The sequence below is a fragment of the Pagrus pagrus genome, assembly GCF_965226575.1.
Source record: "Pagrus pagrus genome assembly, chromosome: 2".
Lineage (NCBI taxonomy): Eukaryota > Metazoa > Chordata > Actinopteri > Spariformes > Sparidae > Pagrus > Pagrus pagrus.
The window spans coordinates 2438262-2461747 of record NC_140186.1 but is presented as its reverse complement, the minus strand read 5'-3'; the positions used below and the strand labels follow the sequence as shown (position 1 = coordinate 2461747).

General features: G+C 42.3%; 2 protein-coding genes and 1 long non-coding RNA gene across 4 annotated transcripts in view; 2 read left to right on the top strand and 1 right to left on the bottom strand.

Annotated features, from left to right (window-relative positions):
* Positions 1 to 5828: 5828 nt before the first annotated feature.
* Positions 5829 to 18279, bottom strand: LOC311271643 (protein SPMIP3). The gene is made up of 5 exons (XM_084377413.1): positions 18123 to 18279; positions 13408 to 13613; positions 7912 to 8072; positions 6969 to 7052; positions 5829 to 6138 (listed from the first exon to the last, which is right to left on the bottom strand). Exons 3-5 carry the CDS (start codon positions 7992 to 7994, stop codon positions 5961 to 5963), a joined length of 345 nt encoding a protein of 114 aa, XP_084233539.1. The 5' UTR covers positions 7995 to 8072; positions 13408 to 13613; positions 18123 to 18279; the 3' UTR covers positions 5829 to 5960.
* Positions 9021 to 12576, top strand: LOC311271649. Of its 2 annotated transcripts, XR_014624452.1 has the most exons (3): positions 9021 to 9329; positions 10358 to 10453; positions 10767 to 12576. It is a non-coding gene; the product is annotated as an uncharacterized lncRNA (long non-coding RNA). The 2 variants fall into 2 exon arrangements; XR_014624453.1 differs by lacking the exon at positions 9021 to 9329 and having other exon boundaries at positions 10030 to 10453.
* The window catches only part of akt3b (v-akt murine thymoma viral oncogene homolog 3b), a 24662-nt gene continuing 17585 nt past the window's right edge, over positions 16410 to 23486 (top strand). The window contains exons 1-2 of the mRNA XM_084377403.1: positions 16410 to 17158; positions 21920 to 22439. Coding sequence (XP_084233529.1) covers positions 22394 to 22439 — 46 coding nt within the window. The 5' untranslated portion in view covers positions 16410 to 17158; positions 21920 to 22393. The remainder of the gene's footprint in view (positions 17159 to 21919; positions 22440 to 23486) is intronic.

The window sequence follows — 23486 nt, the reverse complement described above, 5'->3', positions numbered from 1 at the left end:
GCAGCGAGACGAAACAAAGACGAAACAAAGACGTAAAAGACGTGAACAGACAGAGAGGGAGGCTGGATTGGGGAGAAAAGGCGTGTTAGTGTCTCGTATCTGCAGAGAGTTTCTTATTTTCTCTCTTTGTTGCTGCTCGGGACGCTTTACCAACCCAACATGTGGCTATTTGACGTCCTGGGAATGAGACTCAACAATCAACTGTCTTTGTGGTGCGTTCAGGAACAGCTGGGACAAATCCTACTGACTCTACCTTTAACTTTAATAGTCTTTGAATTATATTAATATGATGTGAGCTTCAGTTAGCTTTGAGACTTTTTACTCTGATACTTTAAGTACATGTCAGAGCCTGTACTCTATTACTTTTACTGGAGTAAAGAAGTTGAATCAGTACTTCTACTTTTTACCAGAGTCTGTTTTTTACACAAATTGCATTTGCATTTCTATAGCGCTTTTCCCAGTCTTCTGACAGCTCAAAGCACTTTTACAATCCTTACCACATTCACCCATTTACCCATTCACACACACATTCACACACTGATGGCAGAGGCTGCCATGCAATTTGGGGTTCAGTATCTGCAGCCGGGATTTGAACCAGTGACCTTCCGATCGCTAGACGACCCGCTCTCCCTCCTGAGCTACAGCCGCCCCCACACAAGTATCTGAGGAAACAGTGTTGGACTGTTGACAGTGGATGTCACAGGTGAATGGAAATGTGGGCAGGTGCAGCCGGCTGGGAGCCAAAAGCTGAAAGCAACACTGATACTGATAGTCATGCCAGCAGCAGGTGAATGACTCAGGTTACTGTCTCAGTGGCATCTGATGCGTAGATTGAGCAAATCTGGAGAGGTCCAATGATCCGCGTGGGCCTGGAGGAAGTGAGAAGGAACAGATGGACACCAGTTTATATGAGCATGTTCTGTATGTGCAGGTTTTTAATCGCAGGTAAACCCACTATAATCTGAGGGCCATTACTCCCTACCCCCAGACCAGGGCTGTCCCCTGTGGGGCCTTGTGGCATCATAAGGTTTATATCTTAGTCCACCAGATGTTTCCGGCCCGTAATGATGCATTTTCCATAACCTGAACAATCTGACAATGAAGGAAACTTAGGATCCTAAAGCCCTGAGAGCCAAGTTAACCTGTTGAGCCCGAGTGGAGCTCAATTTGGCATCGAACAGCACAAAAATGATTTTAAGACATACCCGTGCTGCACATCAAATTAAACAGAAAAAACTCCCCTACAAGCTCATGTAAACAATTTTTACCTACACCAAACACAACTCCAACACCAACGAATGAAAGACTACAGGTGAAAATCATCATAGGCTAGTTCTTAACAGCTTAAAAAAATTGGAAAAACTTAACGGATGTTGGAAAATGACCTGCAATCTGTCGTTCTTCAGAGAGACATTTTACACATTTCTAACTTTCCTCTCAGCTTCTGTACGTTTCATCTTGTCAGTGATATAGATGCTTTCTTTCAGCCCATGCTACATTATTAAGTTGCAGTTATGCACTTCCAGGGACAAAGTCCCCGGCATCGAACATATTCACACGGCGGCCATATTCCTCGAACGTCAAGCTCAGCGTGAGAGGCTTAAAAGCTGGTGTATAAACGCAGGGAATCAGATTATAGCTATAAATAGTTATTTCACTTCTTCCTGGTCGTTCAGTAACTGAAAAGATGACGATAATAATTATAATTTTAAGGTAAAACAACATATAGCCCATTAGCCAACGTTAGCATTCAACCTCATCCTAGCTAACATCTAGAGCATTTCACTTTCCAGGCTTACAAAAATGTGTCCAAGGTATCCGTTGATATTTCACAATTACTTTGCACGTTTCCTGTCGTATCGTGAAAAAAATAATCAAACTGTAATGTTAGCTAAGAAGTGGCTAAATGCTAACGTTAGCTGCTGTCTAACAGAAGCTTATGGGTTATCAAATTGAAGTTGCAGTTGCGGATCAATCAGGAAGTGGTGAAATGATAATGATTTGTCAGATTTCCTACTTTTATTGGAGGGACGCGAGTACTTTTATTGCATGTTATTGATATTATAAATGACATAGTTGTGCTTACTCTTATTTCCCAGGTTGAGGGATCATGTCCCCTCGATTACCTGCTAAATCTCTGCTGTCAGGCGATAGTTGTGTAACTGTTCTGCTTAGGATTTTGTTTCAGGATGTGGTTTTGCCAGTTGGCGTGGTGCCCATGGTTGTTTCACACACTGTCTCAGATAACAAACAGGACAAGTTGGTCCAGTCTTATTTTTGCCCAGTCATTATCTAAACACATTCATGTGTACACGGACACACATCATGTCTCCAGGACGTCAGAAAGCTCACGGTGGACATGGTCTGGAGATTCAGAAAACCTGTTTGGATTTCACAACGCTCCTCTTACTTATAATTGTCGCCGGTTAGTCTTGAGTATATTTTACTTTATTTTTATTTTTACTTTCTGACCCTTTACAAACATGTTACATGCAAAAATCGAGACTTTCACATGCGACTGGCTGTTTTTACATGCAAACTAAAATTTAACACGTGAAAGGAAAATAATCTCACGTGAGCTGGACATTTTCACAAGAGGGTTATCAATAATAAAACATTGTGCTTTGATAGTTAATGAATCGTTAATGAGTAAATCCTGAATAACTGTGATTTGGCATAAACTAGTCATGACTCATTAATTACTAATTACTTAATCATTAGTTAGTTAGTTACAACTCAGTATTATTGTAAGTCTCACTCTACTTGAAGGTACAAAACAGTAACTAGTTGATGAAGGTTCTCGGTCATGGTAAATCTGGGTGCTGTATCGTAGACAACTGGACGTGTTTCAGTCTCTTGAAGACGTTTCACCTCATCCAAGAGGCTTCTTCAGGTCTGACTAACTGGAGGAGCTGCAGGGTTTTAAACTGTGTGGGAGTGTCCTCACACAGTCGTTAAGGACACGTCTGAGCTCTGACTTTCAGAGTCGTTAGGGCCACTTGTGCGTCGTTGACTTAACCGGCCTTCATGTGGGCTGCTAGGTGCAGGTGAGCCCAGGTGTGAATGGTTGTTAAGCTGGCTGAGGAGAGAACTCGGTACAGCACTGTAGGTGGGTGATAAGTAACGTCTTAGGCCACCTCCTCTGTTCAAACACGGTCGTTCCAGTTTGACATAGATGGATTATTTCACTCCTTTATCAAACCATCTGTCTTCTCTGTCCACTTACATCTGAAGGAGAAAAATCATTCCTTTGAGGACAACAATGTAAACATCTTGGCCAGAGAAGACAGATTGTTTAAGTAAAATAATCCGTCTATGTCGAACTGGAACGACCGTCTTTGTTTTCTGAGGCCTTGGGAGGCTGTGGGAGCCTACGACTGCAGCGCCTTGTCTCAGGCAAAAAAAGAAACGGCTGTGGTGTTTGGACCGGTGTTTGTGAAAAAGTTAATTCTGCATGTGTAGAGAAGAAGCTGTTACCACGAATGATATGTGGTTGATAGAAATGTCATGACTGTGGTGTTAAAAAAATTAATCTAAACTAAGTAAGAGCACACAGTAAGATTTTCTTTCAAGTGAAAAAAAAAGCCATTCACATACAAAAGTTTGTAACTCACATGTGAAAATGTAAATTTCACATGAACTCACATGTGAGATTATTTTCTTTTCACATGTGAAAGTTTTAATTCAGTTGCAACCCGCTTGGTAAAATGTGGGATTCAAGAGGAGATTTCTCAATTTCAGGTGCCATGTTTTGTTTCCACGTGTGAAAAAAGCCGATTACTTGTAAAAGTGTCCAGTCGCATGTACGATTAGTTTCTCTTCACGTGTTAAATTTAAATTTGTAATTTAATGTTAAAAAAGCCAATCACGTGAAAATGTGGAAATCAGATGATTTCAGGTGCCGTGTTTTGTTTCCACATCTTGAAAAAACCTGAAGATGTTTCTCCTCGTGTTAAGTTTAAGTTTGCATGTTAATGTTGTGTTTGCCATGTTTTGTCTCCACATGTGCAAAAAAAAAAAAAAAAAAAGCCAATCACACATTAATCTATTTAACTCACACATGAAAATGGAGATTACAGATGTGGAGAAAAACATTCGGAAATGTCACATCAGGGATTATTTTCCTTCCACGTTAAAATGTTCACATGTGAACTTGAGAACAGTCACAAGACGCCATGAGGGGATCTCCCTCCTCGGTGATCAGTGATGCTGTCGGACCGGTTCACTGTCTGATTTGCAAACTCATTCTTGCTCATCACTTTTAGACACAAACACTCCACCTTTGTAGACTGATGACTACGGTTAGAGACTAACAGGCTACTGTCGGTAACATAATGTACCTACACAGGAACATTCCCACGTCACAACTTAAGACATAATCCTTGTTTCTCTGACGCAAGCGGTCTCCTCTTATGAACAGAGGTGCTCAAACGATCCACGCTCCCACACAGAAACATTTGGTTTCACATTTTTCACCTGATTACCCCTCAGGACTGTCAGGAGGCGTGTCCACACTGACATCCTACTTTCCAGTTAATTACTAGTTATGAAACAAAGAGTTTAAACTTTTTTTTTTTTTAAATAACTGTTTTCTACACAAAAGTTTCATGGTTTTAAAATGACCGTTAAATATTCAACAGGCTTAAAATCTTGTTTAAATGTATTCGAGCCAAACTGAACTAAACTCAACTACAGTCTGTCTGCCAAAAGATACAGAAGTATCCGCTGCCGTACCGCCAGACCACCAACAGCTTCACTCCTCAGGCTGTGAGACGATATACATCCACCATATTAAATAGTTTGTTTTGGGGTTTTTTTGTTTCTGTATCTGTGATGTAGCTGAAAGGGACTCGAACTCAATTGTGTTATTCAACCCTGTTGTTGTTAAATGACAATTAAGTGTAACGTTGTAAAGAAATTCTGGTCCAAACATGACATATATTACATTTACATGATATCTATGAATGAAATATTGATGAATAAATGAATGAATTAATATTGTATTTTCGTGTGTGGTCCATTACATGACCCATACATGATGATCTCAGTGTGATGATACAGCAAGTGTGACTGTGTGGTGACTGTCATCAGGCCTGACTCATCTTAAACATGTTCATTATTAGTACACGGACTTTAATGTGCTCATAGCTTCCTGTCAACCACAACAATGATCTGACATTCCTGAATTAAGCTGCATAAACCGGTTCTGCAGCTGCAACTGGAAAACAGCGACCGCACAATGACAAAATGATAATGATCGATAAAAGATTCACTGTGGTTTGATGTGACTGCAACACGTGTTCATCTTGTGATGAACTTAGGACTTGCAGTGAACAGCTGACACAATTAATTAAGAACAACTACTAATAACTATACAGAGATAGACCATCTTCTCACTGACCGTCATCGTATGGGCTTAGAGGAAGAAGAGGAGGAGGAAGAAGGAGGAGCAGGAGGAGAAGAAGAGGAAGACAAAGAAGAAAAGGAGAAGATTTATTTTTTAATCTTTTTATTTATTTAAATAGCTTTTCATGATGCTCAAAGACACTTAACATAACCACATCATTAAAGGAAATTGAATTGAATCAAATTGAAATTGGGGGAATTTGAAAGCAACTGTATATAAAAAATATCTACGACAATGATCATATGAATTTTATTTATTTATTTTCCATAGTTTTTGTGTCCTATTGTCTTTTTTGTAAAGACTGTATTGTGTGTTATCATATAGTCACGTGTCTATTTGCCTGTATCAAATTAAAAACAATTAAAAAAATAAAAAAATAAAAATAATAATAATAAAGAAAATAAAACTTCCTGGTCCATCCTGCACCAGGACCTGCTAATTAATTCATCTACAAACAACAGTCACTGAGCTTATGTTGAAAATCTTCTGCTGCAAACTGGTTTCAAAAAGGAAAATCAACACCAACACATCTTATACGTTACATTGTGTTTGACTACTGAGGACGGAGAGGAGGCCGAAGACCAAACTGCTCCTGGTACGTGGTCTGAGGGGGGCGCTGCTGCAGGACGGCAGGACTGTGGCGGAGGACAGTCGACGCTCTCAGGGAGCGGAGGTCAAAACTCTGCTGGTAGTTTTCACACGGAGGGTTTGGAGACTGAACAGACCTCCCACTGTGGAGGACAGGTCAAAAGACAGAGGCTGCCATTAGAGTTACATCCAGACATTTGTCTCTCTACTTCTTTTCTACCTGTCCAGCACTCTGGTCCACAGCAAGATAAAGTATTTAACAACCAAACTTCTTGAATGTGGCTATTCCTGACCCTGCTCTGCTGTAGCACCCCCATCAGCCTAGATATTAAACTTCCAAACACTATCCGGTTCACGCCGCCTATCATGGGACCAGGTTCCAGTAGCAGCACGTTATTTCTGACGTCTCTCCCCCCCAACAACATTTTCCAGCTCCTCCTGGGAGAAAGCGATCACAAGCCAGATGAGATACTGTCACCACAAAACAAGCCGGCTCTACCCTGTGACCAGCGACATGTAAAGAGGACGCCGCGCCCGAGAACAGATAATACCGCAATTAACCACAACTATGGGAGTCTGGAGGTCTGGCCAGAAGGAACAAAAGGATCGGGGACGTCTGGGCCGGACAGTGGACAGAAGAACCCAGAACTAAAAAGACAACATAGTTAAACTAACAAGCAAAGCTGCAAAAACAGGACTACCAGCCCTCCATCCTCAAAAGAAAAGTGAGGAAAAAGACACAAACACTCAGGACTTCCTGGTCCTTCTCCTCCAACCTCACGTAATTATGGGGCGGGGCCTAATCGCTAATTAGGAGCACCTGAGAGGGAGGAGTTTAAAGAAAGGAAAGACAGAAAACACAGAAGAGGGGAGCATGTAAGTCCATAAATCTTCTGATCAAACACCTGAACCTGCTGTCTGAGCACTGACACCCTACAGTAACAGAGGCCGAGCACGAAAGGGTATACATTACCCACAATCCTTTGCGTGGACAGTATGGACTCTACCCAGCTGTCCTGGATATAATCCATGTGCATCTCTCCCCAGACGTGACGGGCTGGAATAAGAAGAATCAGATTTTTAATGTACAAAGTCGCCATTACATCTTTAACATGAAGTTCACATTATGTTTGTGAGTATTTGATGTATTTTTCACGTCTACTCAACTACAACTCAGAGAGAAATATTGTACTTTTATTCCACTACAGTTATTGAACAGCTTTAGTTCCTATAAACTTTACAAATTACAGATTTCAGAGTTTATAAAATGTGACGCTTTGTTCTTAGTTGATGAACTGAACATTAAAGTGTTGAACTTTTGTCTCCCCCTTGTGGCAGTGTTTTCACAGCCGCCGCAGCAGTTCCCCTCTTCATTTCCAGAAATTTGACAAAAGCATGCAGCTCCAGGTGTGAGAGCGCAGGATGTCTCCTCAGACACATTACGTTGATAATCTGACTGAATGTTTTTCAGATTTCTTGCATACGGCACCTTTAGTCCAGAGTGACAGCAACCATTTGTTGCAGCCTCAAAGGTGCAGTATGCAAGAATTTGCCACCCGTCAACTTCATAATCAAATCATATAGACGACAGCATATAGCCAGTGTAACTGCTTACTGCTGCTAATTGTAGTTGCTGTTAGCTAGTTAGCTCAGTTAGCCACGCAGGTAGCTATCTGAAATGTAAGCTTGGAGCACCTGGGGAGTGTTGGTGGTGATATCTCTCTAACATAATACATCAACTCTTCTGTTTGTTCACATTCTGTGGATAATCTTTGGATTTGGTTGAAATTTTTGAATGTTTTCCACTATAATTCCTCCACGTCGCGCCTAAAACAGATGAGATAGTAATAGTAACTTTCCAAATGACTTTCTGAATGAAGTCCAAAGGGTTTAGATCGCTGATGCTGCTCACTCACTTTGCCGTTGGTCCATCAGGCTGTCTGGAGTCCTGAGACTCTCTGAACTCGTGGAGCCGCAGAGCGACACCAGGTCCGGCCATCACTGACGAGGCGAGGCAGCGCGTCAGGAACAAAGATGGTCGAGTCCAGCGTGAGACCACAGCAGCTGGAGGAGTTTCCTGCGGATGAACACAGATGTAGACGCATCGACTAAACCTTCAATATCATTTTTGAGCAATACATCAAAATATATCAACCCTAACACATGCAGATTAACACTGGTGAAATCGTCCTCATGCCACATTAAGTTTGTAGTGTTATTAATCACAGTATGGAGGAAGTATGCAGATCCTCTACTTAAGTAAAAGTACTTGAAGTATTCATGAAAATTCAGGAGATTGGCGTTTATCAATATTTGCCATTTAATGTTCGGTCAGTTGATTGATCAGCTGGTCATTTTAGCTGTACTTGTACAAACCTTTGGGTAATTTGATTTATAACCAAACATCATATTTTATAAGCTCTTTGTGCATTCTGTAAGGAGAAATATTAATTTGTCAAGTAACTAGTAACTAAAGCTGTCAAATAAAAGTAGAGCAGTGAAAAGTATAATACTTCCCTCTGAAAGCAGTGGAGTGGAGGTAAACGGTTTAAGTTCAGTACTTCAGTAAATGTATTAAGTTAGCTTCCACCACTGACTGATCATAAGGCTTTACAAATCAATAATCAGTGTGCGCTGTAGTTTGTTGCACTCCTTCATATTCTGGTGTGTAATGAGGATTGTGGCCAGTGAACCTCACCTTCATACTGGACAACCCCCACCACCCTCTGCACACCTTCAGAGAGAGTGACACCTGAGTGACTGTTAGCTAGCAGCCTTAGCTTATTGATTATTGACAACATTAAGATAATGCTATATAATTATGACTATTAGGCAGAGTTCATTGCCTTGGGCGCCAAAAGTCTCATAAACTGCTGGTTAAGAAAGTTTTCTTTGACTTTTCGCTAATTGATCACGTTTTTGTTCTTTTTAATCCTCGCTCGAATAACGTCATAATACCAGGATCCCCCCCTTCAGTCTGCACCACATTGGACTATCCCAGCTTACTGCGCATGTGCAGAAATGATTCAGCGAAAACTAGCAAAAGAAACCGCGCGAAAATGAAGTAAAGAGGCGCAGGAAGACAGGAAGCGGGAGGAAAATGGAAAGTTTGTGGTAAAACCGCCGAAGATGAATAACTTTTTCACGGCGGCCACTTGTGATGACATCATTCCTGAACAGCAGTGAGAAGCAGGCGCTGCTTGTGTTAGCACTAGCGATGCTAACAGCGTCAGCCCAGCTAACGTTAGCAGGATGGCTCGACTGCAGATGCTAACACAGGTTTGTGCTAGCACAAACTGGAGATGCTATCACTTTACATGAAGAACAACAACTAGTGAGTATTAAAACTGTCAGAATGGTAAATTATACTAAATACTGATCTATATTCACATTCTTTGATTAAGTGAAAGTACTTATACCACACTGTGTTAACATAATCCACTACAAGCTAAGGTTTTGGCATTCAAAACCCGATTTAAGTAAAAGTATGTAAGTGTTATCAGCAAATTGTACTTAAAGTATGAAAAGTAAAAGTACTCGTGCTGTAAAATGGTCGCTGTTAGTGTTTTTATATGTGATGATTAATATTACTGCTGCGTTCATGTGAATGTGTCATTTTCCTGCTGTAGATGTTTAAGGTTGAGCTCAGTTGAACTACTTTATCTACTGTTGGCTACTTTAATCTACAGCGGTGCATCATATAATGTACGAGCACCATAAGTTTGTAGTGCGGCTGTACTGTGAAGAGCCATGTATCAGTAAAAAGTAAGAAAAACAGCCTGTTTGTGATCCAACAGGGATATGAAATAGTTTATTTATCTTCAGAAGGAGAAGTTTCACTACATGTAACAGAAAATCCATCCAATCCTTCAGTTTATTGCAAACATTCATGTTCAAAATCATTGCTCAGGTCAAGTAACGTATCTTAAATTTGGATTGAAGTACAGTACTTGAGGAAGTACTCAGTTACACCACTGGGTACAAGCACAATGGACCTCTGATTGTCTTGTGTGTTGTCTTCTCACTTTAGTAACACAAGGCAGAGGACAGGATCTCCTGACTGAACCAGTCTGCTGCTGCCCACATTGGAGACCGTTGACATTTCTGGAGCGTGAATAGTGTTGCAGCGTTCTCCTAAACAGCTGAAGTCGACGGGGACTTGTTTTAAAAAGTAAAAAAAAACCAACAACATATAATGGCTCTGTACAAGCTCGTCCGGCATAATCTAAGTCTCTATAAATAAAATAGATAATAGTAATAAATACATTTTGTATCTCTGGGCTTCTGGAGGCTTAGATTATGCTGGACAAGCTGCAAGGAGCCATTTTATCTTATTTTCTGTTGTTTGTTTTTTTACTTCAGTTTTTTTAGGGGAGTGCTGCAGCACTGCCTTGCTTTGAAGCTCGAGAAATGTTTTGTGGACTAGGAAACTTCACCTGACTTCCAATCAGCATTGGGGTGAGTAGATAAAGACTGAATTTTCCTTTTTGGTTGAACTTTTAACTCACTTGTTTCACCGTTGCAGAGACATTAACTGCTGATATCTTCAGTGGGAGTTTAAACACGTTGCTTATACATAGAAAAGTAATCAAGAATTTCACCACAATCCTCATCGTCAACACAATTATCATCACAGAAAATAGTAATATCTCTAGGGGGAGGGTGTTTCCTGTGCTAATGACCAGAAACAACCTCTCAGTGAAAGTGTGTGTGAAGGTGTGTATGTATGATACTCTGGACTGTTAGTCTATATCTCCCTTTCTCTCAGCAGACTCTGCTGCCACACCGACAACCCAGGCTGGACTGTCTCCGACCTTGACATCCCAGCTGTGAGTTCCTGAGTCAAAGCCCTCAGAGCCGAGGACAAAACGATAGCAGACGAACTTCTCTGGATTATCCGGAAGCTTCTGCCTCTCTCAGTGACTCACACTGGTCAGATCTTCAGACAGGAGGAGTTCTGGATGAGCAGAGTTCGGATCCAGAATCACAGGAGTGTAGGACACTATGTCTATGGCCTCGTCTATCAGAGCTCCTGAGGGCAGCTGTGGATCCTCCAGCAGGGGGCGCTGCTGGACTCGCTTCACTGCAGCCTTGTAGTTCTGCAGGAATGAGACGTCTTCAGCTCTCAGCTCCTCCTCTGTGGCTCTGATCGTGTCTGAAAGTGCTGCTATGTCTTTACCCAGAGCCTTAGTCTTCTTCTTCATCATCTGACTCTTCTGCTCCTCATCATCCCTCAGAGCAGAGATCCTGGCCTCTTCTTCCTCGTGTAGAAACTGGTGAAGCTCCTTAAACTGCTCTCTGATCTGACTCTGTGTCGGGCCTGGACCTTGATGTGTTCTGCTGTTTGATCACAGTTTCCTTCTCTTACAAATGGGACACTCCTGTATAGGTTAACTTCTCCACCAGCTCTGCACACAGTCTTTACAGAAGCTACAGAATTCAAAGTACATATTTAAAGCACACAGATCAAATGCCTTTTTCTATGGTCAGTTGCTGCCTCTGGCCAGCAGGTGTCACTGTTGTCATACGGGAAATACGGCACTTTGGGCTTAAATTTCCTAAAAGACGGTCTTTCTTTCTCCGAACTCTTCGAGGTTAAACTGGTCCCGTTAAGCTTATTTCTTATCATCTGGTGCAGGTTTGTTCAGGTTGTTTTTAATAATAACAAACAATATCTAGAAACAAATGAGTCAGAGTATTCAAACAAAACTCAATAGCCTTAAAAATAAAGCAAAATACTAAGTACCCATATTGCCTATATGAGGAACCGCCCCTGATTGTGGCCTCTAGAGGCTGCTACTGGCATTTTACATTTTTAGATGTTCAACATGAAGAAAATGTCTAAATGTCTAAGACAGACGAGTCAAAATATGCTTAAAACTTTTAGTTATTACGTCCTCAACCACTGAGGAAACTTTCAAACTCTGACACAACATTCAAGCCTCAGTGTTCTCACAAAAACTTCTTCTACAATCTGTGATAATTAAGCTTTTTTTTATCTTTTCAAATTATTTTATTTAGTTTTGCAAAATGAAGTCAATTGTTCGGTCTCCTTTATTTTCTTTTTTTGTAATTTGGCATCCCGTTATTCTACATTATCTGATCTATTTTGACCTTAAAATGATTGTTTTTCTTTGCACATTAGGCTCACTGAAATTATAAATGCCACTTTTCAAGAAGTACGAAAATGGCACCTTTTTTAAATAGAGTTTGGTACATGTCATGACTTCTGTTTCCCAGAAAAAAGAAAAAAAATGTTTCTACAATTTGGAATAATAATGCATTTTTTCTTTATAATTATATTGTTTAGTTTTGTAAAATGAATTCATTTGTTCTTTATTCTTTATTAATCTTTTATTTTTATTTAGCACCCCATTCGTCCATCTTATCTGATCCATTTGGCCTCAAAATGATTGTTTTTCTCTGCACATTAGGCTCACTGAAATGATAAATGCCACTATTCAAGAAGTACGAAAATCTCATCTTTTTTAAATGGAGTTTGGTACATATCATGACTTCTGTTTCCCAGAAAAAAAACTTCTACAGTCTGTGATAATAAAGACTTTTATTCTTTACAATTATATTGTTTAGTTTTGCAAAACGAAGTCATTTGTTCTTTCCTCTACTATCTTCTTTTTTCCCCATTGAAACCTTATTAGTTCACATTATTTTGGCCTTAAAATTATTGGGGTTTTTTGGCAGATTAGGCTCACTGAAATGATAAATGCCACTATTCAAGAAGTAAGAAAATCTAATCTTTTTTAAATGGAGTTTGGTACATATCATGATTTCTGTTTCCCAGAAAAAAAGAAGAAAAAAAACTTCTTCTACAATCTGTGATAATGAAGATTTTTATTCTTTAAAATTATATTGTTTTATTTTGCAAAATGAAGTCATTTGTTCAGTCTCCTTTATTTTCTTTTTTTGTAATTTGGCACCCCATTATTCTACATTATCTGATCTATTTTGACCTTAAAATGATTGTTTTACTCTGCATATTAGGCTCACTGAAATTATAAATGCCACTATTCAAGAAGTAAGAAAATTCCATCTTTTTTAAATGGAGTTTGGTACATATCATGATCCCAGAAAAATTGTGCTTTCCAGAAGGTCGAGGGTCTGAAGCAAAGCAGCAGCATAAATCATGCCTTGTGAGAAAATTAAAAAATGGAGTTGAATCCATACGAAGTCCACAAATGAACAACAACAATTTAACATCACACAGCATCAAAATACATGAAAATACAATGAAGCCAAACGCAAAGATCAGAAAATATGAGAATGGTCCCAGAAACAGTTTAGTGACTTTTTGAAGCTAACATGGATCCTTCTGATATTCTGACCTTTGTTAAATAATATAAGTTGCATACATCCAACATCCTTAATCATCCAAAGACCAGCAGCAGTCTCACCTGCAGATGAGACGGAGAGACGTCTCTGGAGTTTCTCTGAGAGACTCGATCGATCAGCTGAACTCAAATCCTCCAGTTTATTTCTCAGCTGTGTCGCCTCCTCTTCTCTTCTCTTCACGCCTGTAACTTCTCTTCTCCTCTTCGTATCATCTCTGCAGGAGGAGATCCAGGACGGAGAAACCCAACACCACCACAGCAAACCGACACTAGTAACCATGACCACACACACACACACACACACACACACACACACACACACACACACACACTGCTGTAGCTACTTTATTCCTGTTGGATTTCACTGAATTACATTTTTTTCCTTTCCTTTTTATTTTTACTTTTCTTTTTCTTTTCTTTTTCTTTCTCTGTGTGTGTTGGGGTCATGTGTGTCGTGTGTTGACAGTGAGCAGACACCTCTGAACAATATCCACAAACTGTCCCATTTCATAGCACGTTAAGTGGGATTGAATTGTTATTTCACAGACTGTAATTGATTAATGCAAAGCAGCAGCGGCGGCAGCAGCAGTCCCGTCTACGTAGGCCTGCAGCCAGACTGGGACCAGGATCCTCAAACAAAGCATCCATTCACAGGAAGGCTGGGGAACGAGGGGGGGAGGGAGGGAGGGAGGTGGAGGACGGGGGAGGGAGGGGGTGCTATACATTTTGGTGAGCCTGAGTGAATTAATAACTATAAAGGTCTGAAAAAAATCATTGTCAATGTGCAAAATATCCACACGGTCAGTTTGAGAGTTACTCCAGCGGATACATGAGAAAAAAGAGCTGATCTCAGATCAGAGGGACGTGAATTATAACTGAACTGAGTGTGGACACATAAATCTACCAGGGACACTGAGACAGAGACAGAGTAAGAGAGAGACAGACAGACAGAGAGAGAGAGAGTAAGAGAGAGAGACAGACCTAGACAGAGAGACAGTGAGACAGAGAGGGACAGAGTGAGAGACAGATACAGTGAGAGAGACAAAGAGACAGACAGAGAGACTGAGAGAGAGTAAGAGAGACAGTGAGTGAGAGACAGACAAAGACAGACAGACAGAAAGATACAGTGAGAGAGACAGAGACAAAGAGACAGACAGAGAGAGAGACATAGAGACAGAGAGGGAGAGAGAGAGAGAGAGAGACAACAAAAGCTGGGGACCAACAAAAGCCCTGGATGCCATGAGGAGAGCGATGCTGCATTCAGGTACTCCCTGTAAATTCCTGTTTCCCAGTAGAGCGGCTCACAGCAGACTCAGACATGGTGACAGACGGACTGTAAAACTCAACATGCATCAAAACACGACGCTTAAACTATTAACAAAACAAAAACAGTGTTAAAACAACAACGATCCACATCACTGCTTTTCTATTTTTATTTTCTTTTGTTTTTCTGAGTTGATTTCATAGTTATCTTTTGTTATTTATTTAATTGTATGGAAAGTATATTTTAAAAATGCAGTGGAGTGAATAGGTAAAGTGTATATTGAAGATAATGAAAGAAATATCACAATTAAATGTAAAAAAAAAAAAAAAAAGGTTTGTCAATTATTTGATTTGATGAATATTTACTCAGCTATTTTAATAATTAATTGATTCTTTGGAAATTAAAACTTTCAGACAGAAATTTCAGCTCTTCAAATGTTGTTTTCTCTGTGATATCACAGTAAATTGGATATATTTGGTTTTTGGCTTTAGATTTCTATGTTAATGTCTTTTCTTTTTCCCTATTTTCTGTCATTTTAGAGGCTAAAACGTAGTCAGCTTCATAGTTTTTCCGGCCAGGAACCCATCGGCTCAGGTCAGCAGGACTTGTAGCATGGCTAATGTGAGCCGTGTTAGCCTAAACCTCTGCAGTGTCTCCAGTGGTTTCTGAGGTGGAGGGTCGTCAGATTGTGACTCACAAGAATAAGCATACACCTGAGATAATAAAAATACAGATAACTGTCCTGTATGTTTCAGTGATGTGTAATCTGCTGACTAGTCCACCGTTACAGATAAGTGCCACACAGTGATTAAATGTATGTTTAGGTCAGCTCGCTCTCATGACTGCACAAGGAATCCAATGCAAACTATCAATGTTGTACAAATTAAATATTTTTTCAACAAAATTAATCTTTGTTTATGTTATTTTTGTGTATTTTTTAAACACATCTACATTTTTTGAATAAATAAAACATTCAAAATATTATCAAGCAATAACTCGGCGGCCCCTAGTCTGACTTGCTGGATGGCCCAGCTTGTGCACCCACTTCTTACAGGGGGCGCTAAAGCTAGTGGCTACAGTGAGGGACGTTTTGGGATCTCGGGGGCTCTGGAGACGAGGATAACGTCTGTATGCAACCATTTCATGTTTTGTTTTTCTGTTTTAAATCAAGTCTCCAGCTGCTTCAGTTGTTCAGCAGAACGCTGCAACTCTGTTTCACTGTGAAGCTCCAGAAATGTTTTGTGGACTACGAGACTTCACCTGACTTTATGTCATCAGGAGGAGATGATGACTGGATTTACATTTTTGGGTGAACTTATCCTTTAAAGGGGCATTATGTAGTTTTCAAACCCAGAATTTTAATATTTACAATATTAATGAGGTAATAATACAAACTCAGGAATAAAGTTAATAAACAAACTGTTCTCAGAGGAGAATAAGGTCCCAGAACACTGTTTGAAGCTAGAGAGGTGGCAGGGTCCGCCACATATAAACAAAGTAAAACAGTATAAATTGTGTTGTCCTTTAAGGTCAGTTTGTTTATTCAGCAATGAAAATCGATGTGGATTTCTCTGTTAAAGGTGCTATTTGTAAGAATAGTTTGATATTTGAGTCTCAGTCCAAACTCAACCGACGCTTTGGGATTGTAGGACGGGTCGCCGTCGTCCCAAAGCGTCAGTATTTGATGGGTTGGGAAATAATCTTTCCCAAAACTACAGGGTGCACCTGTAATGCTAGTGTCTAAGAACTGGCAAAAAGGAGTTAAAAGTCAAAGTTAAAGATGAATCTGACTTTTAATTTATTTTTTTATATACACATGACGATAATATTGTTATCGTTATGGCAGGGTCCACCGAATATAAACAAAGTAAAGTATGACCTTGTGTTGTCCTTTAAGGTCAGTTTGTTTATTCAGTCACAAACACAAAGAGACTTTGTTTATTTAGTTTGTTATCTTTCTCTTCTGATTGCATTTTCTTCCCCAAAAACTACATAGTGCACCTTTAAAAGATGTTGAGTCGCGTGGAGCGGACTCATGACCTCATTATTTCCAAAACGTTGGCCGGACGTGCCCCTGGTGTTCTCACTTGTAGCCCTCAATTTGGAAGACGAGGACAAAGTGCCCTAAATTCCCAGGTTCAGCCACATCTCCAAGCTGGCTGGGCTCAGTGGCTGCGTGAGCGCCCGTGTGTCCGACAGCCCCTGAATGCAGCAGGAGTCCTCCCAGTCGGATCTGGCTGAACGTGACGCGCCGACTCGGAGCCGAGCGAGGTTTCCTGGCGGAGCTGCGGAGGGAGCAGGAGCCGAGCGGGTCTGTCTGTCTGTCCGTGTGTCTGTCTGCCGCCGCAGTCTCTGTCTGTCTGGGACACTAAAAAAAACCCTCCTCTCTTCGGCTTCCGCGCTCTGGACACGGCATCAGCGGCTATGGATCCATCGCTGTCCTCCTCCCGTTTTCAGCTCTGAGGGACGTTACTCCGTCGGATGCTCCAGTGCCCATAGAGGAGGGGGAGGAGGAGGAGGGGGGCATCCCTGCCGTTCTTCGACTACCAGGTGAAATAATTGTTATAACGTGCTGTAACGTGTCGGGGCCGGGAGCGGGGACTGTCTGTCGGGAGAGGCAGAGGAGGAGGGAGGGGGGGGGACGCGGGGGTTGGGGGGTCGTCGTTTTGGGGGCACGGGGAGCGGGTTTGTCTCGAGCCCGGAGCGGGTGGGAGCGGAGGTTAGCATGCTAGCTAGCTGCTGTTAGCGGGCTGCTGCTGCTGCTGCTGCTGCTGCTTCGTCATTCGCCAGTCTGGGAGGGATGCGGCGCCGGGATGCTGCTGCTGCTGCTGCAGGAGGGAGGGGAGGGCTAGTAATGATAACGGTACCGTCCGTCTGGCCTCGGCCCATCTCCGTGATGAACGACACCCCCAGCCTCCCCGTTTCTCCCCCCCTCTCCTCACCTCCTCCTACCCCCCCACCTCCTCCTCCTCCTCCCCGGTCTCCCATCCCTTCAAAAACACAGCGTCGCGTCTCTGTCCGACGGGAATAAATAAAAGCAGCGATGAACCGTTGAGCTGTTTCACCACAGAGGCGAAAATAACACCACGTCGACCCGCGAGCGGCTGTCAGCCGTTAGCCAGCTCGCTATGCTAGCCAGCCGTTACAGCTAGCCGGCTAACGTTAGCGGTAGCATCTCTCTTCTCTCCCCCCTCCCTCCCCTCCACCCCGCTAGCATCCCTGGCTAGTTCGCATCCTCCGAGCCGAGCCATCACAGGCCAGCCCGGTTTACACAACCGTGCCCCCCTGACCCTGCCATTTCACACCGGGGGCCACGCATTTTATCGCCCCTAACAGCGGCCGGTCGGCGCACAGAGTCGCCGCCGGACATTTATTCGCGTCTCGCCCATTAAAATATAATGGAGCACGCCGAGCGGATGTTGTTATGTAACAGATAATGACACCACACGCCCTTGAAACAAAAGCTGTTGTTTCAGTGTTTGTTTGTTTTGTTGTGTGCGGTGCAGGAGCTCACCACGGCCGATAAATCAGCGGCAGAGGGGGGGTGTTTGTGGCACCGAGGGCCGCGGCTCTGAGCCGGCTCCTCCGACACAGCGGCGGCTGTCAGCCATTGTTTTTGTTGTCATTGGAGGCTCACATTTGTTTTCCAGCCTTGATCTTCACAGTGATGCTGTGGCTGTGTGTGCGCGCTGTGCGTTGAAGGATCGGGGACAATCTGCCCCCAGAACACGTTCAGCATCTTATATTATTACTCTTTTATCTTTAAGCTGATTTTTTAAAACCATGATCCATTATAGGAAATATAATAATTGCCTGTGATGCTTTGTGTTGCACAGGGAAGGCCAGACATGAGGAGAGGGGGAAATGCTGTGTGGAGAAATTCACGTTTTATCATTTAATTCCTTGTACAATATCAGTCGTAGTTCATGCATTTAGCTTATCTGATGATACCTGACATCATATTGCTAATTCTGTGATGTGTGATATACTATACATCTATGAACCATCACGGTAATGAGTGGTGAGACTGAACTGGTAAACATTATGACTCTAAAGTCATATATTAAAGTGGTTGTGGTGGTGCTTCAAAGAGATTTATACATTACATTGTCACAGGCAGGACGATAATATGAGTGTTTGTCAACTTTTAGCAGAATATTAGAGACAATATGCGTTTAACAAGAGCTGCTGCAGTTATTTGATTAGTTGTCAGCCTCTAAAATTGTCGTATGAAATGTGCTATATAAATGAATTTGACTTGACTTAAAATGTGATGGTTTTCTCCGAATATCTTCGGTCAAACAATCAACACTTGATTGTATAAATAACAACAGATCAGTCAACAATGAAAATAACCTTTAGTTGCAGCCCCTAATCGTTACATTATTAGCATTCACATATCCGTTGTAGTGTCGTCAATAGTATCACAATATCGTTAAGTATTGATACTGGACATCTGACACCTTTTCAATACTCGTTTCTTGCCGTATTGATAGTCCAGGACTCGCTGTGTTTATTCCCCCTCCTGTTCCTCCTCCTGAAGTAAATAAATGTCGATGCTGTTTTGCTCAACTCACAGGACACAAGCCTCATAATATGTATCTTTGATACAAATCAGACATTTTATTGCCTCAGTGTTGTGGCAGTTTCCCCCTGTGGTATCAAATACAGATATTTTTCAAGGTATCGCATCAAAGTTATAAATTCCAGTATCGTGACGACACTAATCTGTCCTGCAAATGAATTAATCTGTAAGTAGAGCAGACAATAAGTTTTTGTTTACACGTAATGTACAACAGAGGAAGGTATTGAATCGTTTTGAACCTCTTTACATACATAATGTGACAAAGCTCAATGCTGAAAATCTCTTAAATACGTGATAATGATTTCAGGGATCTTGCCCTTGCAGTTTTACAGACAGCTGTAGTATATAAAACATGTTTACCTTTAACATGTGTCGTACATGTGGCCTGTTCCTGTAAAGACAACGTCTGAAGCTACGTTTCATAATGTGAAGATAATGTGATTTAAAAACAACAATTTACTGTTGATTTTTGTCGCAGGGGTTCCCAGACAGAGGTCCTGGGCTTCTGTTAGAAACGGTTTGATTTCATATTTCCCTCAAGATGAAGACAAATGTTAAATAAGCTATGAGTTAGCAGTCTTTAGAGTCGTTGGTTATAAGATGTGACCTTTTTTTTAACTGCGTGATCGTTACTTCACTTTGTGGACAAACTGTAAAGCAGAGGTGTCGTCGCAGTTGGTCTGTGCAGGGTGGTAGAAGGTGGAGGGATGTGAGGGACGGAGGTACCAGACTTTCTGTGAGGAAGGAGACGAGGAGGGAAGAAGAAAAGCAGCCAAGGAAATGATTGATTGATAAAGGGATGGATGGGAAGAGGAGAAGGAATGAGTCAAGGAGGATGGAAAGAAAGGAAGGAAGATTATTTATTGAGTAAAGCGTAGAGAGAACAAATGTAGGAGAGAGGATGGGGTTAAATAATGAGAAGAGGCAAGGACAATTGAGAAAGATGGACAGATGGAGGAAAGTGAAAGAGAGTAGAGACTGTCTGAGATGGAGGTGAGAGACGGAGATACCAGACTTCTGTGAGGAAGGAAAGAACGAGGGAAGGAGAAGGAAGCTGAGAGGATGATAGATGAAGCAATTAAAAGAGGTGAAGAAGAAGAAGTGGGGAGAGAAGGGAGGTTGAAAGGGAGCAAGCAAAGGAAGAGGAGGAGAAGGAGATGAAGGAAGGAGAGAATGAGCAAAGGAGAAAGGAGGTATAAGAAGTTTAGGCAAAAGTAGGTAGGTAGGTGGTAGACTGTTGAAAGAGGGAGCGAGAGAAGGGATGGAACAAAGGAAGGAAGGAAAAGAGGAGGTGATAAAGTTGGGGAAGGGGAGTAAGAGGAGATGATGTGAGGAGGCAAGGAAAATGGGAAAGGACGGAGGCAGACAAGGAAAGGAAAGTATAGCGCCCAGTGAAGAAGTAAGGAGAGGAGGAGGAGATGACGGGAGGAGAAGAAAGGAAAGGGAGGATGCAAGTTAGTGAGGAAGGGGCGAGCAAAGGAAGTAAAAGTTGGAGGAGAATCTTTAAGGAAGGACTGATAGAGATGAGGGGAGATGATATGATGTGAGGCTGTGAAAAGTGTGAGGAGGCAAGGAAACTGAGGAAGGAGGTTGCTGAGTGAAGGAGGGAGGTTAAGAAGGAAGGATGGAGAGAAGAGTTAGGTAGGAGAAAGGAAACAGGAAGAGGGGGAGGAGATGATGTGAGGATGCAAAGAAAATAGGGAAGAAGGAGAGGGCCAGATAAGAGAAGGAAAGTAGGGCTTAGTGAAGGAGGGATGTCAAGGAAAAAGGAGAAGCAGAGGTAAAAGGACTTAGGTAAAGACTGAGCGAAGAAAGGAAGGAGGACTGATGGAATAAAGGGAGGAGAAGGAAATGATCTGAGGAGGCAAGGCAAATGAGAAGGGAGTGATGAGGTTGGGATAGGAAAGTAGGTCTTAGTAAGGAAGGGATGTAAGGAAGGAAGGATGAAGAAAGGAAGGAAAGAGGAAGGGAGAGGAGTTAGTGAGGAAGGGAGGGAACAAAGGAAGGGGAGGAGATGATGTGAGGAGGCGACAAAAATGGAGAAAGAGAGATGAGGTTGGGGAAGGAAACAAGGGCTCAGTGAAGGAGAGAAGTAATGAAGAAAGGAGAGAATGAGGAAAGGAAGGAAGACAATTGGAGAAGTAGTTGGAAAGACTGATTGAGAGAAGGAAGGGATGAAGGAAGGAGGGAGGAGATGAAATGCGTGGTTGTAAAAAAACGAGGAGGGAGGTAGAGAAGAAGAGGAGGTATGGACGTGGAGAAATGAGGTTAAGGGAGGAAAGTAGGTCCCAGTGAAGGAAGGACGTAAAGAGGGAAGGAAGGAGACGCAGAGTTTAAAAAAAAAGTTTAGGATAAAGAGTTTGGTGAAGACTGAGGAGAGAAGGAGGAGAAAGGGAACAAAGGAGAAGGAGGTGATGTGAGGAGGCAAGGAAAACAGGGAAGGGAAGGAAAGTAGGGTCTGGTGAAGGAGGGAGAAGAGGAAGGAAACTGGGGTTGAAGGAGTTAGGGAATGACTGATGGAGAAAAGGAAGGCATTGGGATGAAAAGAGGCTAGAAGTGAAGAAGGCAAGGAAGGAGAGAAGGAGGCAAGGAGACAGGAAGTGTGTTAAGGCTCTGAACAATAAGTGGCGGCCTGGTGTGTTTGCTGTGCGAGGGAAACTATCCACTGACCTGCTCTGTGTGTGTTTTCTCCCTTCTCTCCTTTCTCTGCCTCCGTTTCCTTCCAGGCTGACTCACCGCTGGAGCGCCTGAACACAGAAGAAGAAGAAGAAGGAGAAGAAGAAGAAGTTAGAGAGAACGAGGGAGTGAGGAAAACTGTGAAACAGAGAGCGAGAAGGAGGGAGGGAGAGAAAGAAGGGAGTGAACAATTACAAAGAGGTGAGGAAGAGTAGGAGGGGAAGGAGAGAGACAGACGACAGCAGGAGAAAGTCAGGTCGGGTCGGCAGGGCGAGAGGAGGAAAGAGAAAGTGACTGTGGGAGAGAGAGAGACGCTACAGACTCGTACAGGCCAGCAGGGAACCAGTTGACAGATCTGAGGTCAGGCGAGAGCGGGGCCCAGGTAGGTCGGAGGTCGGAGGTCAGACGGGAGGCTGACTGAGCTTCAGCCCAAACAAACTGTCCCACTAACCCCCCAAACAACTGTCCCTTCACCGTCACCACACTGGGAGAACTGGGAGGACTGGTGACGAGGAGAAGCCACCATGAGCGACCAGAACGTCGTCAAGGAAGGCTGGGTCCAGAAAAGAGGTGAGGGCTTCACGTTTTCAGATTACACCCAGCTGTCTGTGTGTTTATGTTTCACTGAACGAGCTGGTGATGAAGGATCGTGTGCGTGTCGCAGCGTCGTCTTCCTCTGTGTGCCACACGGCTCCATGTTGACCAGAAACTATTAAACACACATCTGTTGTTCCTTCACTACTGTGAACACACACACTAGTTATATCGACTCCCACACACACACACACACACACACACACCGTCATGCAGCCACAAATACTCACCAGAGCACCAAATGTGGATTAATCCGCCTCTGGAAGTAGTCCCCAACAGATGCACGTTTCCTTCCTGTCTGAGTAACGTTGGTTAAAAATGACTGAAAGTACTATACAAACTTCACCTGTGTTCGTTTGGTTGGTTTGTCATCAAGACACTCGGTCCCGGTCCAGAATAGACCCCGTTAACTTTTGATAAAGGGACGGCTCCTGGACTGTTGGGCCTCGGCGGAGGTACGCGCTCTACTGAGTGTCGTTCTAGTTGTGAGGTGTTTTTAAGGATTTCTGTTTTTGAATGAATCAAATGTGCTTGTGACTGTCAACCACGGGCAGGTTAGCACATTTTCTAGGATTAAAGGTCCAGTATGTAGAATTTAGGGGCCATAATGTAATATGATATTGGCATAAATTAAATGTTATTTTCATAATTATGTTTTCCACAGTGTTAAATTACCTGAATCCAAGAATCGCTGATTTTTGAGCCTTCCTTATCTACAGAGGATGTTTCCAAGTTGTAAAATAGACTTGGTCTAAACCGTTCGATCATTTAGTCTTTAAAACTTATGAAAGGATGATGATGATCATTTCTCAGCGCCCACAATGATCAGACCAAAGCCCGAACACGTGAAAACTGAGCCGCATGCTGAAAATATTGACAATCAATTAATCAAACGATTAACTTCAACTAATAACTCTGCTTTTTGTTGAAGTTGATTTAAACTTGCTGTGTTGGCATTTATCAGGATGCTGATGATGTCATCAGCAGACAGGTTTAATCATTTTGACCCGGATTGTGCCGTCC